We start from the raw sequence: 21,646 nt of genomic DNA, 5'->3' as shown, positions 1-21,646 counted from the left end.
CTGCAGAAGAGGGGAAGCCTGTCCTTGGACGCAGACAGAGTCCCTCGTCCTCTGAGCGGTCAGCGCCCACTCAAACCAGAATGTTGACTTGTTGGAAGGCAACAGAGACAGCAGCGAATGAGGTGGTTTAAGAGAGACGGGTGCGCAAATATGGCAGGATTTTTAATATGAGTTTCTGTTGCGTCGGGGGCTCGGCTGACTTTTCCCAATAAACCATGGGTTTATCTCCATGAAAGCTCATAAGCTTGCAGATGTATATCAGAGAAGAACGGAGAGAACCAGGGACATGGAAATAACAGTTTGTCCTCACCCCAGTGACTTCTCTTCACTGTCTTCTGAGGCCTCTCACGATAATGGGGCTCAGCTGCATCAAACCGTGGACCGGAAGCACTCAATCCAAGAAAGGTAAGTTGCTTGCAGTGGTGTACAGTAACAGTAAACGCGGGCTTTACTCAAGAATATGTGAAGAACAAACACCTGGTTCCATGGTGGGAAGAGGTTGTGGGCTGCATTAGGTAAGAATTCACGTGCACGCAGTGCATTGTGGGGCCTAGTTGTTGAATGGTGTTGCTTTGCCTGGTGGCCGTGGTGATGTCGGGCTTTGCTAGTCTGCCTTAGGTTTTATCATTTATTTGTGTATCAACAGCATCTCTTTCCACCCTACCCAGTGCTACAGCGATTTACTGTGGAAAGTGAACAAATAACTTACATTTGAAGGAGGCCTCATTTTAATGATGTTGATATGAATACGCATTTATCGCGGACAGCGCTGCCCTGCCAGCCTCGACTGACCTGACCCATGTTATCCATGCAAGGTGCCCTCCTTCCATTGTAGAGCGATTCACGTCACGCGCATTAGCTGATTGGCTGAAAAATGACAAACGCATTTTAAAGTTGGAAATTATTTTACTAGGAACGCATAATTGCTTCACTATTAAAAGGTGGAGCAGCCTGATACACTGAGGTATACATGCTTGCAACTTGCTTCCGGGTAGATTTATGAACAGTGCCGACACGCACCATTTTTTCCCAAACAGATTTTATTGGGGTTTTTGCATATATGACGCATCACAGTGGTCTATTCAGTGCAGTCAGTCAATATATTGTTCCCCATTTCTTAAATCATTACAAACATAGTGTCGGCATGCACATTTGCTCATTTGTAGGCTGTAGGATCTTTTGATTGTGGTAATGCTATGTACACTGCTTAGTGGCAATAGACCCCGCAGCACCAGCAGTGCAGGGGTGCCCCTAGTTCCAGGGGTTCCCTCCAGCACTGTGAACAGGTGGGCCTGAGAGCTTCTGAATGGGTACGCAGCGTAGGGGACCCCTCCATGTACTTTGCAGGGGCCCCCCTCAAGTTTTGTTACGCCACTGACACCGCTTTGAAAAGGCTGAAGTTAAAAGTGAGGGGAGGGAGCAATATATTGGGTGCCATATTTGATTTTGCCCAGGACTCTCTTTGAGCAAAGGACAACCCTGCATCTATATATAGAGCACAACAACTGATGTACACCTGAAACCAGCCAGGACTATTGGCTTTGTGAATGACTTTGTTGTACATAATTAATATTAAAGTTTTAATTACGAGACTGTGAATAAAAACATTACTGAGGCCTGTGGAAGGTTTCTTCAGGGTGTCTCAATCACACCCATTATGTTCACTCAATGTTAGATCTGTACGCCCTTTTCTCCTCAACATTTTCTCCATCCATAAATTACACCTCATGTCTTTCTTCTTCAGCATCCTTTTTTCTCTCTTTCCTAAATCTACTTCCACAGATCTCCTAATTCACCACCCCAAACACACAACACACCCACTCACCTGTAAGCACTGCATTTACTTTTGCTTGTCAATATTTCGACAGCTGTGTTCCTCCTTGGCACACATTTGTACGGATTCAAAATTGCAACCAGACTACGTGATCATTGAGCAGTGCGCTCTGCAGCGAGACGTAGGATTGGAAGACCATCTATTCTGAACACCTTTTTGAACCAGTGACTCGTCTGGCATAGTGAGGAACTCCCACTGCTCATGTCTCAACTCCAGAGCTCTCAATTGTGGCCCGTTAGTAATTCCTGAAGACAAATCAATTTGAAGTATGCACTATACAAGAGTAATATGTTACATGAAAAAAATACAGAAACACAACGTCCTGGAACTAGGAAACACTGTTAGGGAATGCAAGATTAAAATTAAGATTAAAGTGAAACATGTGGAAAATAAATAGGAATTGAATCTCTGATATGAAGTACTTTAACGTTTTCACATTCATTATTCAGAAATTGCTCAGTGTTGTGCTGGTAAGCTACTGGGTATTACTATAGGGCCTGATAGGGACCAGTTTCAATATCCGTTGTTAACTCTTACTGGTCTGAGGTCCAGACAGACCGGGCCACTTAAAGTCCTGTGAGAACCGAATCTCAGCTGCCCATGAGACAAGCATTTGCAATGCAATAGGTCTTGCATTTTCGACAGATTGAGCTATTGGCATTGTAAATGACAATGCCTTTTATTCATGTGTTGTTTTAAAAACAGATAAATAAAAGTAATTGTCATTTACAATGCCAATAGCTTAAACTCTCGCAAACGCGAGTCCTATTGCATTGCAAATGCTTTTTTTGTAAAAGTGCCCCATGTCATGATTTCACTTTAATGGCGGCCATGTCCCTTTCTTTAGATGTGGCTCATCTTCAGAAAGGGGCGAAGCCACAATTAAAGTAAAAAAGTGGTATGGGGCGCTTTTACAATAAAAATATATATTTGTCAAGTTGACAAACAAATCCTTTTTTTTTGCAAAATCGCCCCATGCTGCAGTTTCACTTTAATAGCGGCTGCGCACCTTTCTTTGCACAAGACTAGTCTATTGAAAGTTGTGTTACAGCCAATAACGTGAAAGCGCAGCATGGGACGCTTGTAAACAAAGCGCCCCATGCAAGGAAAAAATCCTTGTGGCCACATTCGGCGCCGCAAATAAACCAGAGGCATTTACGCCACTGTATCAGCGCGGAGGGCGTACTATGAAAAAAAAAGAGTTGTAGGAGAGTGTGTCCTGCATCAGGCAGTTGAAAACCATTTAACAAAATAATGCTTTGAAGCTGTAATTAAAGCCCACAGAGTAACAACACATGTAACAGGGGTGTTTTCATGGGAGGTTACTAAATGAGAGGGACTACTAAGCCTATTGACCAATGAAAAGTCACAGTTTACAAAGGACAATGACACAAGCCAATGAAATATATGGGCTGAGAGTGGGTGGAGCTTCAAGTCCAAATCTGAATACAGCATGCCTCGCAGAGCAGCGCATGCGGTGCCCAGGCTTGACCTAATAAGGACTGGGTGCAATGACACTGGAGGGAATCGTTCATGCCATTGCTAACTCTGACACACGTCCTCGTTGCCGTCCTTACTCTGTGAGCACATAACTTGAAAAAAGACATGAGAAAAATATCTTAAGACTTATCATAACGCAACAATAATGATCTATTAGCACTTTCCAGCTTGTGACAAACTCGGACAATAGATGAGAAATCAATGACCAGAAGAGTCTCCCGGATAAAAGTGTTTAGGACAGTCCAGACAGTCATTTAAATGTATTTGAAAAGAAAATGCTCCTGACCCCAGCCCTGGAGTCTGGGGTCATCCACCACACTACAGTGGATGAAGGATTCATAGACTGAGCCACAGAGGACAGTGAAAGAGCGGCTTGATCCATTAGGTTAAGGAAAGGTGAAATCCATCCGACCAGCCATGAAAGAAACAATCAGATGTGAGATAGTGGATGCGGGTGGCTAAAGGAGACCCAGACAGAGAGAGAGCTCTGTTCCTCATGAGACAAGATAAATGGACACACCTCTTGAAAACAGAAAACAGACTCACTCTGTGCAAAAATGCTCTGAAGTCTGCAGTCCTCCCAATCCACCTACAGCATACCAAAGGAACTGTCCTCAAAATGATCATATTAGCAAATAGAATTTCCAGTTGAACTTCCGGTAACGTTTCAAAGAGGTGAGCTTCAAGACTTACAAAACAATTAGTATGTTCCAGGAAAGAAGCAAGCATCACTTTAGAGGTGGGCTAATTGTGGAGAAGATGGTGCGCATATTTCTCAATACACTTAAGAAGGTCCCAGGGACTTTTTAACCCCATTGCAACACCCTAACGAGTCCTCAATGTAGAAAATGATAAATGTAATCAGAACATATCCCATACACACTGAAAGGCAGCATCTATTTCAAACTTCAAGGTTTAAAAAGATTCCAGCCATGCGTTGATATTGCATTTATGGGTATTGCCGTTGTCGGGTTTGCACATATCATGCTAATCATTGACTTTGTATTCACCCATTCTATCAGACTCATGTGACAGATGATGGCAAGCACCTCAACGCTCCACATAAGAGCCGTAAATGCTATATAAATGATGCAACACAGTAAATATGTATCTAAACTCTATGTGAATTCCAAAGTACAGTGCAATTCCTTCTGCATGAAATAGTGCTTGTTCGAGATTTTCAACTTAAAAATATACAAAATTACTTTGTGGATGTAAAAATTATAGTCCACAAAGAGAACAGCACTGTGGAATGAAGCATTAGCATGCCCTCTGGGGTGGAAGTATGATACTTTGGAAATAAGGAGTGCAAATGGTAGAAAGATCACAGCATGAAAATATGGTCTTGAACAAGTGCAATTTTTTTAGGTCAAGCCTAGAGACATGCAGTAATCCCTCTGTGGTGTTTGAACACACCCACTATAAGCCCACCACTTTTTGATTGGTTGCTTAGTCTGCCTTTACAAATTCCATAGTTTTCGCTTGTGAATAGAGTACATTTCACCCACCTTGTGGCTGTTTTGTCCCCTCCCTGTGGACTGCCACTGCTACATGGATCCTTTCTATAGGGGCCATTTGTTTTGTTTGCGTGGCCATACATAGTGTCTGCCACCACTTTTTCTTTTGCCTTGGATTGCTTTGTAACTTTCATGTTCATCTCGCGAGCTCTGCATCTATCTCCGAGCACCGTCTGTCCATGTTGCCTTTCTTCTCACTGTCCACCCTGTAGTTTGTGTTGCTTTCTTCCCACCCCCGCCCATCGTATTTGTGTTGACTTTGCTCCCACCCCTCTCCTGCCATAGATTGTGTAGCCATTGTTACCGTCCCCCTCCCGCCGTAGATCGTGTTGCCTTTATTCCAACCCCCATGCCACTGTAGTTAGTGTTGCCTTTCCTCCCATCCCCTGACACCGTGGTTAGTGTTAACTTTGCTCCCGCTCACCTCCTGCTGTATTTTGTGTTGACTTTGCTACCTTCCCCACCCACCATAGTTTGTGTTGTGTAGAAAGGGGGAGGCTCTAGTTGGCGCCGTGCAACACTAGCGACAAGCAGGGACTCTCTCTTCCTCGTCAGGGCTGAGGGTTACCTTCCAGACAACCTCTGCTTACCCTCTAGGTAGTGTGGCTTAAGCAGTCGTAGGCTAATCTTTGGGGCACATAGGGTTAAACACTTGCAATATCACACCGTCACAACCAACCCACCACACAATGAGACCAGACTGTATTCTGTTAAAATATATATATCTTTATATAGACTTCAAGCAGGCTTATGAATACAGTTATCAGACTTTCAAGTAGCGGTTCCAGGTTACTTAGTTCAAGTTGCCACAGTTCTTTCAAGCAATAAGAGTTCTTTGAGGGCCTTCTGCCCCGTTCAACAAAGTTCTTGTGGAGCAGGCGGCTCCCAGAGGATCTGTCCCACGTCGCGTTGCCTTCCCGGGGTCGCTGTTCGTTGCGGCTCTCAGCCGAGCAGTTCACGGGTCATCCGGGGCAGCGGAGTTCTGTGGCGGCAGGGTCCTCTCCTCGTCGTCCGCTCCGACCCTGGAGGCGGCGGTTGCGTGGTGGCGGCAAGTGGCAGTACGGTCCTCAAGTGCAGGACGTACCCAGCCAAGTGCCGGTGCAGCTGTGCGCTCACAGCTGAGCTGTCGGGCAAGGTACCGACCTAGGGGACTCTCACAGGGCGACTGTCCGTCTTTGCAAGTGGATTGGCTGCTCGTTGCGCAGTCAACTCGAGAGCTCGGACCGGACGGGTCCTCCTTCGCTTTGCTCTCGGGCTCCCGGTGCAGTTGCGGTCACGGTGTTCGGGCCAGCGGCGGCTGGTCCTCACTTTGCTCTCGCTGTTGCTCTGGGCCCCGGTCACGGTGGTCAGGTGGATGTCATTGCCTTGGAGGAGATTCCTCCGTCGGTACTGCCACGAGGAGCAGCACACGCAGTTGCTTTCTTCAGGGTGTAGCGCCCACTGGTCCTGGGGCGCTGGTCAGGGGGCAAGCTCAGTTTCAAGCCCTTGGAGATCTTTTAGCAGAGTTCGGCACAAAGTCTTGTAAAGCAAAAGTCTTTTCGTAGTCTTTCCTTTTCCTCTCCTTCGGCAGCAAGGCACCAGACACAGGCAAGAGACAGCACTCTTCCTTGTCCTTCCCGGTCCTTCTCGTCGGGCAGAGTTCCTTCTGTAGCCCAAACAGGATCTAATTTTCAAGGAGCAGGGCTCCTTCTTTTATATGGCATTTCTTTTGTTCTCGCAGGCCAGGGGGGGGCCTTTGCATAGCCACTCTCAGTCCTCGAGTACCCTGGCGGGTGTACTCCGGCTTCTGCTTTCAGTGTGAGGGGCAGGCGCATCAGACGCCCCACAGGAGGTGGAGCCAGCATTGTGCGGACAGGGGCAGCCAGAGTACCTTGTTGATGGGGCTTCGCCCTTCCTGGGCCAGGTTTCGGCTGAGTCATCCGACGCTCCCCAGGAGGGTGGAGCCAGCATTGTGGTGGCAGAGCACAGCAAGATCCAGAGTCAAGAGCCACTCCTACCTCCCACTAAGGTGTAATCTGCGCATTCACCACCTGTCATCCTCCCAGCCCTGTCACTCACACGTCCCAGACAGTCAGATACACATACCAGCAGAGTCGGGCTGAAATGGTTAGGCAAGCAAATGCTAACTTTCTAAAAGTAGCATTTGCAAACCCAGGATACTAAAATAAACTTTACTAAAAGAAATATTTTATCATCCTGAGTTCAGGCATACTAAACACGACGCGCTACCATGCTCCTTGAGCCTGCTGGGATTATAGGGTGTAATAACTCCAGCAGCTCAGTCTGGCCTAATGGAGCAGGTAGCCTTCAATAGTGAAATACCGTTTTGGTTGTAAGTCACTACTAGGACATGCCACACACATCAGGGCTTGTCCTACCTTACACCTACAACGCACCCTGCCCGCAGGCCTACCATAGGGGTGACTAATATGTAGTCAAGGGAAGGTTCGGGGGCTGGCAAGTGGGTGCACTTGCCCAGCTAGCGTGACAGTACGAGACCGCACGCGGGTTCTGCGGTCGCAGTTCCCAGACACATCTTTACGGCTGCTTCGGTGGGTGGCGCAACCAGCGCTGCAGGCCCACCAGCAGTATTGGCATCTACAAGCCCCGGCACTCTTAGTGCACTTTACTAGGGACTAACAGTAAATCCAATGAACCAATCATGGATACCAATCGCATGTACAATTTACAGTAGGGAGCACTTGCACTGCGGCACGGGTCAGCCGTGGCGCAGTGCCCTGAGTATCGGAAAACCAGCAAAACATCGGAGGCACATCAGCAAAAAGTGGAAGGGAGACTCACGCCAAGGTGCCAGGTCTAACATGTGTCCCCTCCAGCTGAAATGTGGGGGGAACTACCCTTCCCCAGGGAGTTCCACATCACTAAGGCGGAAAAATCTGGACAGACCGTCAGCGTTGGCGTGATCGGTGCCAGGGCGGTGTTCCACCGTAAAGTCCATACTCTGTAGAGAAATGGACCATCTCAACAGTTTCGGGTTCTCACCCCTCATTTGCATCAACCATCTGAGGGGCCTGTGGTCCGTCTGAACTCGGAAGTGAGACCCAAACAAGTAGGGTCTTAACTTCTTCAGCGCCCAGACCACAGCAAATGCTTCACGCTCTATTGCACTCCACCTACTTTCCCGTGGAAGTAACCTCCTACTTATGAAGGCTACGGGTTGGTCAAAGCCCTCCTCAGTCATCTGTGAAAGAACGGCCCCTACACCATGCTCTGAAGCGTCTGTTTGCACTATGAATTCCTTGGAGAAATCAGGAGCCAGGAGCACGGGCGCCGTGCACATGGCAGTCTTCAGGGTGTCAAAAGCCTTCTGACAGGTGTCAGTCCAAATCACATTCCTGGGCTGCTTCCTCGAAGTCAGCTCTGTCAAGGGGGTCACGATCGTGCCATAGCCCTTGACAAACCTCCTGTAATACCCAGTGAGCCCCAGGAAGGCTCTCACTGCAGTCTGGGTCTTGGGGGGTTCCCAAGCCAGGATGGTCTCAATTTTGGGTTGCAAGGGTGCTACCTTGCCACTCCCAACTTGGTGTCCCAAGTACACCACTGAACCCTGCCCAATCTGGCACTTGCTTGCCTTGATTGTGAGGCCTGCTCTGCGCAGAGCCATCAACACTTCCCAGAGGTGTCGCAGGTGTTCTGGCCAGGTGCCACTGAACACCGCGATGTCATCCAGGTAGGCGGCACTGAACTCGTCCAGCCCAGCCAACACCTGGTTGACCAATCTCTGAAAGGTGGCAGGGGCATTCTTCATTCCAAATGGCATAACCCGGAACTGGAAATGCCCATCTGGTGTAGAGAATGCTGACCTCTCCTTTGCCCCATCGGTCAAGGCGATCTGCCAGTACCCAGACGTCAAATCAAACGTACTGAGGAACCGAGCAGCCCCTAGCCGATCGATGAGCTCATCCGCTCTGGGGATGGGGTGCGCGTCAGTCTTCGTGACTGAATTGAGTCCTCTGTAGTCCACACAGAACCGGAGTTCGGGTGTGGCTCCCGGCGCAGCAGCCTTCGGAACCAAGACCACGGGGCTGGACCAAGGACTGCTGGAAGACTCAACCACCCCAAGGGCAAGCATCTTGGAGACCTCCTCCTTGATGCAGGCCCGGACCCTGTCAGTCACCCTGTAAGCCTTATGCTTCACAGGTAAGCTGTCTCCAGTGTCCACATCATGGACGCACCAATCTGTGACACTCGGAACCAGGGAGAACAGATCTGGAAACTGCCCCAGCAACTGGCGGCAGTCTTCCTGTTGTTCGGCGGTCAGGGTGGGTGAGAGGTTAACTCCATCCACTGACCCATCTTTCTCACAGGCCACCAAGAGGTCAGGAAGAGGCTCCGACTCCTCCTCCCTTCCGTCATCAGTTGCCAACAACATGCCCACTTCGGACCTTCGCAAGTGGGGCTTGAGGCGGTTGACATGTAGGACCCGCAAAGGGTTCCTGGGCGTCTTCATGTCCACTAAGTATGTCATGGGGCTCTTGCGCTCCACAACCTCGAATGGGCCTGTCCACTTATCCTGAAGGGCACAGGGCTCCACTGGGGCCAGGACATACACCTCTTGTCCAGGCTGAAGCTCGACCAGAGTGGCATTCTGGTCGTACCACCGCTTCATTTCCTCCTGGCTCGCTTCCAGATTTGCCTCGGCAAGTTGTTTGAAGCGTCTGGTCTGGTTTCTGAAGGCCAGCATGTAGCTATATACATTCTGGGGAGGTTTCCTGGGAGATTGCTCCCAGCCTTCCTTTACCAAACTCAGTGGTCCTCTCACGGGGTGACCGTGCAACACTAGCGACAAGCAGGGACTCTCTCTTCCTCGTCAGGGCTGAGGGTTACCTTCCAGACAACCTCTGCTTACCCTCTAGGTAGTGTGGCTTAAGCAGTCGTAGGCTAATCTTTGGGGCACATAGGGTTAAACACTTGCAATATCACACCGTCACAACCAACCCACCACACAATGAGACCAGACTGTATTCTGTTAAAATATATATATCTTTATATAGACTTCAAGCAGGCTTATGAATACAGTTATCAGACTTTCAAGTAGCGGTTCCAGGTTACTTAGTTCAAGTTGCCACAGTTCTTTCAAGCAATAAGAGTTCTTTGAGGGCCTTCTGCCCCGTTCAACAAAGTTCTTGTGGAGCAGGCGGCTCCCAGGGGATCTGTCCCACGTCGCGTTGCCTTCCCGGGGTCGCTGTTCGTTGCGGCTCTCAGCCGAGCAGTTCACGGGTCATCCGGGGCAGCGGAGTTCTGTGGCGGCAGGGTCCTCTCCTCGTCGTCCGCTCCGACCCTGGAGGCGGCGGTTGCGTGGTGGCGGCAAGTGGCAGTACGGTCCTCAAGTGCAGAACGTACCCAGCCAAGTGCCGGTGCAGCTGTGCGCTCACAGCTGAGCTGTCGGGCAAGGTACCGACCTAGGGGACTCTCACAGGGCGACTGTCCGTCTTTGCAAGTGGATTGGCTGCTCGTTGCGCAGTCAACTCGAGAGCTCGGACCGGACGGGTCCTCCTTCGCTTTGCTCTCGGGCTCCCGTGCATAACGCAACAATAATGATCTATTAGCACTTTCCAGCTTGTGACAAACTCGGACAATAGATGAGAAACCAATGACCAGAAGAGTCTCCCGGATAAAAGTGTTTAGGACAGTCCAGACAGTCATTTAAATGTATTTGAAAAGAAAATGCTCCTGACCCCAGCCCTGGAGTCTGGGGTCATCCACCACACTACAGTGGATGAAGGATTCATAGACCGAGCCACAGAGGACAGTGAAAGAGCGGCTTGATCCATTAGGTTAAGGAAAGGTGAAATCCATCCGACCAGCCATGAAAGAAACAATCAGATGTGAGATAGTGGATGCGGGTGGCTAAAGGAGACCCAGACAGAGAGAGAGCTCTGTTCCTCATGAGACAAGATAAATGGACACACCTCTTGAAAACAGAAAACAGACTCACTCTGTGCAAAAATGCTCTGAAGTCTGCAGTCCTCCCAATCCACCTACAGCATACCAAAGGAACTGTCCTCAAAATGATCATATTAGCAAATAGAATTTCCAGTTGAACTTCCGGTAACGTTTCAAAGAGGTGAGCTTCAAGACTTACAAAACAATTAGTATGTTCCAGGAAAGAAGCAAGCATCACTTTAGAGGTGGGCTAATTGTGGAGAAGATGGTGCGCATATTTCTCAATACACTTAAGAAGGTCCCAGGGACTTTTTAACCCCATTGCAACACCCTAACGAGTCCTCAATGTAGAAAATGATAAATGTAATCAGAACATATCCCATACACACTGAAAGGCAGCATCTATTTCAAACTTCAAGGTTTAAAAAGATTCCAGCCATGCGTTGATATTGCATTTATGGGTATTGCCGTTGTCGGGTTTGCACATATCATGCTAATCATTGACTTTGTATTCACCCATTCTATCAGACTCATGTGACAGATGATGGCAAGCACCTCAACGCTCCACATAAGAGCCGTAAATGCTATATAAATGATGCAACACAGTAAATATGTATCTAAACTCTATGTGAATTCCAAAGTACAGTGCAATTCCTTCTGCATGAAATAGTGCTTGTTCGAGATTTTCAACTTAAAAATATACAAAATTACTTTGTGGATGTAAAAATTATAGTCCACAAAGAGAACAGCACTGTGGAATGAAGCATTAGCATGCCCTCTGGGGTGGAAGTATGATACTTTGGAAATAAGGAGTGCAAATGGTAGAAAGATCACAGCATGAAAATATGGTCTTGAACAAGTGCAATTTTTTTAGGTCAAGCCTAGAGACATGCAGTAATCCCTCTGTGGTGTTTGAACACACCCACTATAAGCCCACCACTTTTTGATTGGTTGCTTAGTCTGCCTTTACAAATTCCATAGTTTTCGCTTGTGAATAGAGTACATTTCACCCACCTTGTGGCTGTTTTGTCCCCTCCCTGTGGACTGCCACTGCTACATGGATCCTTTCTATAGGGGCCATTTGTTTTGTTTGCGTGGCCATACATAGTGTCTGCCACCACTTTTTCTTTTGCCTTGGATTGCTTTGTAACTTTCATGTTCATCTCGCGAGCTCTGCATCTATCTCCGAGCACCGTCTGTCCATGTTGCCTTTCTTCTCACTGTCCACCCTGTAGTTTGTGTTGCTTTCTTCCCACCCCCGCCCATCGTATTTGTGTTGACTTTGCTCCCACCCCTCTCCTGCCATAGATTGTGTAGCCATTGTTACCGTCCCCCTCCCGCCGTAGATCGTGTTGCCTTTATTCCAACCCCCATGCCACTGTAGTTAGTGTTGCCTTACCTCCCATCCCCTGACACCGTGGTTAGTGTTAACTTTGCTCCCGCTCACCTCCTGCTGTATTTTGTGTTGACTTTGCTACCTTCCCCACCCACCATAGTTTGTGTTGTGTAGAAAGGGGGAGGCTCTAGTTGGCGCCGTGCAACACTAGCGACAAGCAGGGACTCTCTCTTCCTCGTCAGGGCTGAGGGTTACCTTCCAGACAACCTCTGCTTACCCTCTAGGTAGTGTGGCTTAAGCAGTCGTAGGCTAATCTTTGGGGCACATAGGGTTAAACACTTGCAATATCACACCGTCACAACCAACCCACCACACAATGAGACCAGACTGTATTCTGTTAAAATATATATATCTTTATATAGACTTCAAGCAGGCTTATGAATACAGTTATCAGACTTTCAAGTAGCGGTTCCAGGTTACTTAGTTCAAGTTGCCACAGTTCTTTCAAGCAATAAGAGTTCTTTGAGGGCCTTCTGCCCCGTTCAACAAAGTTCTTGTGGAGCAGGCGGCTCCCAGAGGATCTGTCCCACGTCGCGTTGCCTTCCCGGGGTCGCTGTTCGTTGCGGCTCTCAGCCGAGCAGTTCACGGGTCATCCGGGGCAGCGGAGTTCTGTGGCGGCAGGGTCCTCTCCTCGTCGTCCGCTCCGACCCTGGAGGCGGCGGTTGCGTGGTGGTGGCAAGTGGCAGTACGGTCCTCAAGTGCAGGACGTACCCAGCCAAGTGCCGGTGCAGCTGTGCGCTCACAGCTGAGCTGTCGGGCAAGGTACCGACCTAGGGGACTCTCACAGGGCGACTGTCCGTCTTTGCAAGTGGATTGGCTGCTCGTTGCGCAGTCAACTCGAGAGCTCGGACCGGACGGGTCCTCCTTCGCTTTGCTCTCGGGCTCCCGGTGCAGTTGCGGTCACGGTGTTCGGGCCAGCGGCGGCTGGTCCTCACTTTGCTCTCGCTGTTGCTCTGGGCCCCGGTCACGGTGGTCAGGTGGATGTCGTTGCCTTGGAGGAGATTCCTCCGTCGGTACTGCCACGAGGAGCAGCACACGCAGTTGCTTTCTTCAGGGTGTAGCGCCCACTGGTCCTGGGGCGCTGGTCAGGGGGCAAGCTCAGTTTCAAGCCCTTGGAGATCTTTTAGCAGAGTTCGGCACAAAGTCTTGTAAAGCAAAAGTCTTTTCGTAGTCTTTCCTTTTCCTCTCCTTCGGCAGCAAGGCACCAGACACAGGCAAGAGACAGCACTCTTCCTTGTCCTTCCCGGTCCTTCTCGTCGGGCAGAGTTCCTTCTGTAGCCCAAACAGGATCTAATTTTCAAGGAGCAGGGCTCCTTCTTTTATATGGCATTTCTTTTGTTCTCGCAGGCCAGGGGGGGGCCTTTGCATAGCCACTCTCAGTCCTCGAGTACCCTGGCGGGTGTACTCCGGCTTCTGCTTTCAGTGTGAGGGGCAGGCGCATCAGACGCCCCACAGGAGGTGGAGCCAGCATTGTGCGGACAGGGGCAGCCAGAGTACCTTGTTGATGGGGCTTCGCCCTTCCTGGGCCAGGTTTCGGCTGAGTCATCCGACGCTCCCCAGGAGGGTGGAGCCAGCATTGTGGTGGCAGAGCACAGCAAGATCCAGAGTCAAGAGCCACTCCTACCTCCCACTAAGGTGTAATCTGCGCATTCACCACCTGTCATCCTCCCAGCCCTGTCACTCACACGTCCCAGACAGTCAGATACACATACCAGCAGAGTCGGGCTGAAATGGTTAGGCAAGCAAATGCTAACTTTCTAAAAGTAGCATTTGCAAACCCAGGATACTAAAATAAACTTTACTAAAAGAAATATTTTATCATCCTGAGTTCAGGCATACTAAACACGACGCGCTACCATGCTCCTTGAGCCTGCTGGGATTATAGGGTGTAATAACTCCAGCAGCTCAGTCTGGCCTAATGGAGCAGGTAGCCTTCAATAGTGAAATACCGTTTTGGTTGTAAGTCACTACTAGGACATGCCACACACATCAGGGCTTGTCCTACCTTACACCTACAACGCACCCTGCCCGCAGGCCTACCATAGGGGTGACTAATATGTAGTCAAGGGAAGGTTCGGGGGCTGGCAAGTGGGTGCACTTGCCCAGCTAGCGTGACAGTACGAGACCGCACGCGGGTTCTGCGGTCGCAGTTCCCAGACACATCTTTACGGCTGCTTCGGTGGGTGGCGCAACCAGCGCTGCAGGCCCACCAGCAGTATTGGCATCTACAAGCCCCGGCACTCTTAGTGCACTTTACTAGGGACTAACAGTAAATCCAATGAACCAATCATGGATACCAATCGCATGTACAATTTACAGTAGGGAGCACTTGCACTGCGGCACGGGTCAGCCGTGGCGCAGTGCCCTGAGTATCGGAAAACCAGCAAAACATCGGAGGCACATCAGCAAAAAGTGGAAGGGAGACTCACGCCAAGGTGCCAGGTCTAACATGTGTCCCCTCCAGCTGAAATGTGGGGGGAACTACCCTTCCCCAGGGAGTTCCACATCACTAAGGCGGAAAAATCTGGACAGACCGTCAGCGTTGGCGTGATCGGTGCCAGGGCGGTGTTCCACCGTAAAGTCCATACTCTGTAGAGAAATGGACCATCTCAACAGTTTCGGGTTCTCACCCCTCATTTGCATCAACCATCTGAGGGGCCTGTGGTCCGTCTGAACTCGGAAGTGAGACCCAAACAAGTAGGGTCTTAACTTCTTCAGCGCCCAGACCACAGCAAATGCTTCACGCTCTATTGCACTCCACCTACTTTCCCGTGGAAGTAACCTCCTACTTATGAAGGCTACGGGTTGGTCAAAGCCCTCCTCAGTCATCTGTGAAAGAACGGCCCCTACACCATGCTCTGAAGCGTCTGTTTGCACTATGAATTCCTTGGAGAAATCAGGAGCCAGGAGCACGGGCGCCGTGCACATGGCAGTCTTCAGGGTGTCAAAAGCCTTCTGACAGGTGTCAGTCCAAATCACATTCCTGGGCTGCTTCCTCGAAGTCAGCTCTGTCAAGGGGGTCACGATCGTGCCATAGCCCTTGACAAACCTCCTGTAATACCCAGTGAGCCCCAGGAAGGCTCTCACTGCAGTCTGGGTCTTGGGGGGTTCCCAAGCCAGGATGGTCTCAATTTTGGGTTGCAAGGGTGCTACCTTGCCACTCCCAACTTGGTGTCCCAAGTACACCACTGAACCCTGCCCAATCTGGCACTTGCTTGCCTTGATTGTGAGGCCTGCTCTGCGCAGAGCCATCAACACTTCCCAGAGGTGTCGCAGGTGTTCTGGCCAGGTGCCACTGAACACCGCGATGTCATCCAGGTAGGCGGCACTGAACTCGTCCAGCCCAGCCAACACCTGGTTGACCAATCTCTGAAAGGTGGCAGGGGCATTCTTCATTCCAAATGGCATAACCCGGAACTGGAAATGCCCATCTGGTGTAGAGAATGCTGACCTCTCCTTTGCCCCATCGGTCAAGGCGATCTGCCAGTACCCAGACGTCAAATCAAACGTACTGAGGAACCGAGCAGCCCCTAGCCGATCGATGAGCTCATCCGCTCTGGGGATGGGGTGCGCGTCAGTCTTCGTGACTGAATTGAGTCCTCTGTAGTCCACACAGAACCGGAGTTCGGGTGTGGCTCCCGGCGCAGCAGCCTTCGGAACCAAGACCACGGGGCTGGACCAAGGACTGCTGGAAGACTCAACCACCCCAAGGGCAAGCATCTTGGAGACCTCCTCCTTGATGCAGGCCCGGACCCTGTCAGTCACCCTGTAAGCCTTATGCTTCACAGGTAAGCTGTCTCCAGTGTCCACATCATGGACGCACCAATCTGTGACACTCGGAACCAGGGAGAACAGATCTGGAAACTGCCCCAGCAACTGGCGGCAGTCTTCCTGTTGTTCGGCGGTCAGGGTGGGTGAGAGGTTAACTCCATCCACTGACCCATCTTTCTCACAGGCCACCAAGAGGTCAGGAAGAGGCTCCGACTCCTCCTCCCTTCCGTCATCAGTTGCCAACAACATGCCCACTTCGGACCTTCGCAAGTGGGGCTTGAGGCGGTTGACATGTAGGACCCGCAAAGGGTTCCTGGGCGTCTTCATGTCCACTAAGTATGTCATGGGGCTCTTGCGCTCCACAACCTCGAATGGGCCTGTCCACTTATCCTGAAGGGCACAGGGCTCCACTGGGGCCAGGACATACACCTCTTGTCCAGGCTGAAGCTCGACCAGAGTGGCATTCTGGTCGTACCACCGCTTCATTTCCTCCTGGCTCGCTTCCAGATTTGCCTCGGCAAGTTGTTTGAAGCGTCTGGTCTGGTTTCTGAAGGCCAGCATGTAGCTATATACATTCTGGGGAGGTTTCCTGGGAGATTGCTCCCAGCCTTCCTTTACCAAACTCAGTGGTCCTCTCACGGGGTGACCGTACAGTAGCTCAAAGGGACTGAACCCTAGGGACTTCTGGGGTACCTCGCGATATGCAAAGAGTAGGCATGGTAAGAGGACGTCCCACTTACGCCTCATCGGACCTTCTAGGGCCATGATCATGCCCTTCAGGGTTCGGTTGAATCTCTCAACCAACCCGTTACCTTGGGGATGGTAAGGCGTGATGAACTTATACGTTACGCCACACTCTTGCCAAAGGGACTTCATATACTTGGATATGAAGTTGGTCCCCCTGTCGCTCACCACCTCTAGAGGGAATCCTACTCGTGAGAAAATTCCCATCAGTGCACGTCCCACCACGGGGGCCGTCACTGTCCTCAGAGGGATGGCTTCAGGGTACCGGGTGGCATGGTCCACCAAGACCAGGATGAACCTGTTGCCCATGGCTGTCTTGGGGTCCAGAGGCCCAACAATGTCAATACCCACTCGCTGGAATGGCGTACCGACCACAGGGAAGGGTTGGAGGGGAGCCTTCTTCTTCCCTCCGGTCTTCCCACTTGCCTGGCAAGTCGGACAGGTTCTGCAATGAGCGTCTGAACTCTTATGCATTTGGGGTCAGTAAAAGTGGGTGACAAGCCTGTCATAGGTCTTGTCCATCCCCAAATGTCCTGCTAAAGGCACATCATGAGCCAGACCCAGTAGGAAGGCTCTGAACTTCTGGGGTACCACCAGCACACGGGCTGACCCAGGTTCAGCAGCCTTAGGCTCTGAATACAGGAGGTCGTTCTCCCAGTACACGTAATGTGTTTTGGCCTGAACACCATTGGCCTGGTCTGCAGCCTGCTGCCGCATACCCATGAGAGAAGGGCATTCTTTCTGCTCCTTGCAGAATTCCTCCCTGGAGGGTCCTCCTTCTGGCTGCCAATGGGTCAGCTCAGGCAGGTCCCCCAGTTCGGCGATCTGTTCCCCTGTAGGCTCCAGGGCATCCCCCTCAAGGTCTGCTTCCTCCTGGACCGTGGGAACCTCAGGGGCCGGTTTCCCGCGCCCCCTGCGCCCTCTCCCTAAGGCCGGTTCCTAGGCCTCTCCTTCAGGCCCCAGGACCTCTTGATCACCCCTACTGGCTGTCATTGACCGGGTGGTCACGCACGCCCAGTCAGGCAGACCCACCATCCGCAGGTGAGTCGTTTTCTCCACTTTTTCCCAAGGGGAGTGCTCCAAGTCATTCCCTAGCAAACAGTCAACAGGCATGGTTTTCCTTACACAGACCTGCAGAGTACCAGAGATCCCCCCCCACTCGAAGGGAACTTGAGCCATCGGACACTGACTCTCAGAATTATCAGCGTTGATAACCCTACAGTAGGCATGGGGTACAACCTGCTCTTGAGACACCAGGTGCTGCCTCACTGCAGTCACACTGGCTCCTGTGTCTCGAAGAGCCTCAGCTTCCTTGCCATTGATGATCACCATCTGCCCATATTTCTTAGTGGTAGAGGGCAGGTAGTTCGTAGGGATCATCTCACTGTCTCCTAGCGAGACTAGGGTCATCTGCACGGGATCTCCACCCCCCGGGACCATCACTTCTTCTCCTAAGTGAACACTAGTCACTTGACGGGGCGGAGCACCAGTGGGTGCGGGTTTTCCAAACAGGCGACACTTGGGGTCACTGGATATGTGTCCAGGCTCGCCACATTTGTAACAATTGAAGGGCCCCTTTGGAACAGGTTTACCTGTCGGGCCCCATTCTGCTTTGGGGGTGGGGGAGGCTGAGAACCTTGCTGCTGGTTCCCCTGGGAACTACTTTGGGGGCCTTTTTGGAACCCTTTCTGTTTTCCCCCCTTGTCCCCCCCACTCTTCTTCTGTTGACCCTGCCCACTCTTGGCGGAGTCTCCCACGGGACCCTTGTGGACCCTGGTGCTGAGCCAGCAGTCCGCCTCCTCAGCAAGCTTCCTCGGGTTGGACAGCTTGCTATCGATCAGGTGTTGGCGTAACTCAGGAAAACAGTGATCAGACAAGTGCTCCCATGCAATTAAATCAAAGAGACCTTGAAAATCATTCACTTTGCTACCCTTCACCCAACCATCCAGTGCTCTGCAAAAATAAGTCACATACTCCACATACGTATTCCCAGGCCGCTTAGTACATCCCCTAAACTTCTGTCTATACATTTCAGGGGTAAGCCCGTACCTGCGCATTAAAGCTTCTTTCATGTGGGAATAGGATCTCTGTTTCTCAATGGGCAAATCTAGCAAGGTATCTCGCCCTTCGCTAAGGAACCTTCCCCACAACCCCGCTCCCCAATCCTTGTCAGGGACCCGGTGGGAGGACATGGCTACCTCGTATGCCCTAAACCACTGTCCTATGTCATCCCCCTTAAAGAACTCCTTAACTACGTCCTTCGGGATGTGCACTCTTGACTCTACCTGCACTGGCGATGTGCTGCCACCAGAGGGAGGACGATCCAAGTCTCTCTCCTTGAGACTTATCTCCCTCATTTTCACTTCATAATCCATTTGGTGCTTTCGTTCTTCCAGCACCATTCTTTTTGTTTCCAACTCCAGTTGGATTTTCAATTCTGCCAGCTTTCTTTCGTGATTCCTTGTTTCCTTCCTGTCTGCCAGCTCCTCTGGCGACAGGCCTTTACCAAAGCTGTGTACGCTGTCTTGCCTTTCGAGATCCACCAGATCCATAGGTGCATTCTGCTCTTCAGTCGCATCTTGCTCCGCGAGGGCATCTTGATCCTCCGGGGCCTTTCTGGACTCTATCCAGGCTTTCAGGGCCTTGTAGAATTCTGGCTTATTCTTGCAACCAGCGTGCGGAACTTTGAGTTTCTTACAGAAAAACTTCAGCTCCGTCTTTGAGTATTTGTCCAGCTTTGCGGCGTCCCACTCCACCTCCAACACCTCAGAGGTCGTGGACTCCGCTCCATCCAGGCTCTTCGTGCCCGGCATGGTTCTCACACTCGGAATCTTCTTTCAGCGGAAAGCAAAGTCTGTGGCTAAGTAACTGGACTGAAATCACTGTGCAATGGTCGGAAGCTAAGGTATAGATACCGCAAGTGTAAATTCGAAAAATCCCACCGCTGCCACCAATGTAGGAAGGGGGAGGCTCTAGTTGGCGCCGTGCAACACTAGCGACAAGCAGGGACTCTCTCTTCCTCGTCAGGGCTGAGGGTTACCTTCCAGACAACCTCTGCTTACCCTCTAGGTAGTGTGGCTTAAGCAGTCGTAGGCTAATCTTTGGGGCACATAGGGTTAAACACTTGCAATATCACACCGTCACAACCAACCCACCACACAATGAGACCAGACTGTATTCTGTTAAAATATATATATCTTTATATAGACTTCAAGCAGGCTTATGAATACAGTTATCAGACTTTCAAGTAGCGGTTCCAGGTTACTTAGTTCAAGTTGCCACAGTTCTTTCAAGCAATAAGAGTTCTTTGAGGGCCTTCTGCCCCGTTCAACAAAGTTCTTGTGGAGCAGGTGGCTCCCAGGGGATCTGTCCCACGTCGCGTTGCCTTCCCGGGGTCGCTGTTCGTTGCGGCTCTCAGCCGAGCAGTTCACGGGTCATCCGGGGCAGCGGAGTTCTGTGGCGGCAGGGTCCTCTCCTCGTCGTCCGCTCCGACCCTGGAGGCGGCGGTTGCGTGGTGGCGGCAAGTGGCAGTACGGTCCTCAAGTGCAGAACGTACCCAGCCAAGTGCCGGTGCAGCTGTGCGCTCACAGCTGAGCTGTCGGGCAAGGTACCGACCTAGGGGACTCTCACAGGGCGACTGTCCGTCTTTGCAAGTGGATTGGCTGCTCGTTGCGCAGTCAACTCGAGAGCTCGGACCGGACGGGTCCTCCTTCGCTTTGCTCTCGGGCTCCCGGTGCAGTTGCGGTCACGGTGTTCGGGCCAGCGGCGGCTGGTCCTCACTTTGCTCTCGCTGTTGCTCTGGGCCCCGGTCACGGTGGTCAGGTGGATGTTGTTGCCTTGGAGGAGATTCCTCCGTCGGTACTGCCACGAGGAGCAGCACACGCAGTTGCTTTCTTCAGGGTGTAGCGCCCACTGGTCCTGGGGCGCTGGTCAGGGGGCAAGCTCAGTTTCAAGCCCTTGGAGATCTTTTAGCAGAGTTCGGCACAAAGTCTTGTAAAGCAAAAGTCTTTTCGTAGTCTTTCCTTTTCCTCTCCTTCGGCAGCAAGGCACCAGACACAGGCAAGAGACAGCACTCTTCCTTGTCCTTCCTGGTCCTTCTCGTCGGGCAGAGTTCCTTCTGTAGCCCAAACAGGATCTAATTTTCAAGGAGCAGGGCTCCTTCTTTTATATGGCATTTCTTTTGTTCTCGCAGGCCAGGGGGGGCCTTTGCATAGCCACTCTCAGTCCTCGAGTACCCTGGCGGGTGTACTCCGGCTTCTGCTTTCAGTGTGAGGGGCAGGCGCATCAGACGCCCCACAGGAGGTGGAGCCAGCATTGTGCGGACAGGGGCAGCCAGAGTACCTTGTTGATGGGGCTTCGCCCTTCCTGGGCCAGGTGTCGGCTGAGTCATCCGACGCTCCCCAGGAGGGTGGAGCCAGCATTGTGGTGGCAGAGCACAGCAAGATCCAGAGTCAAGAGCCACTCCTACCTCCCACTAAGGTGTAATCTGCGCATTCACCACCTGTCATCCTCCCAGCCCTGTCACTCACACGTCCCAGACAGTCAGATACACATACCAGCAGAGGCGGGCTGAAATGGTTAGGCAAGCAAATGCTAACTTTCTAAAAGTAGCATTTGCAAACCCAGGATACTAAAATAAACTTTACTAAAAGAAATATTTTATCATCCTGAGTTCAGGCATACTAAACACGACGCGCTACCATGCTCCTTGAGCCTGCTGGGATTATAGGGTGTAATAACTCCAGCAGCTCAGTCTGGCCTAATGGAGCAGGTAGCCTTCAATAGTGAAATACCGTTTTGGTTGTAAGTCACTACTAGGACATGCCACACACATCAGGGCTTGTCCTACCTTACACCTACAACGCACCCTGCCCGCAGGCCTACCATAGGGGTGACTAATATGTAGTCAAGGGAAGGTTCGGGGGCTGGCAAGTGGGTGCACTTGCCCAGCTAGCGTGACAGTACGAGACCGCACGC

At 51.1% G+C, this 21,646-nt stretch overlaps 1 protein-coding gene across 1 annotated transcript in view; it reads left to right on the top strand.

Annotated features, from left to right (window-relative positions):
* The first annotated feature begins 248 nt into the window (after positions 1-248).
* LOC147702885 (rho GTPase-activating protein 24-like) overlaps positions 249-21,646 on the top strand; it is a 293,148-nt gene continuing 271,750 nt past the window's right edge. The window contains exon 1 of the mRNA XM_086928841.1: positions 249-405. Coding sequence (XP_086784967.1) covers positions 354-405 — 52 coding nt within the window. The 5' untranslated portion in view covers positions 249-353. The remainder of the gene's footprint in view (positions 406-21,646) is intronic.

Source organism: Lissotriton vulgaris, chromosome 7, assembly GCF_964263255.1.
Source record: "Lissotriton vulgaris chromosome 7, aLisVul1.2, whole genome shotgun sequence".
NCBI classification, from domain to species: Eukaryota; Metazoa; Chordata; class Amphibia; order Caudata; family Salamandridae; genus Lissotriton; species Lissotriton vulgaris.
Note: the sequence above shows the minus strand (reverse complement) of the source record. Positions and strands in the feature narration are given on the sequence as shown.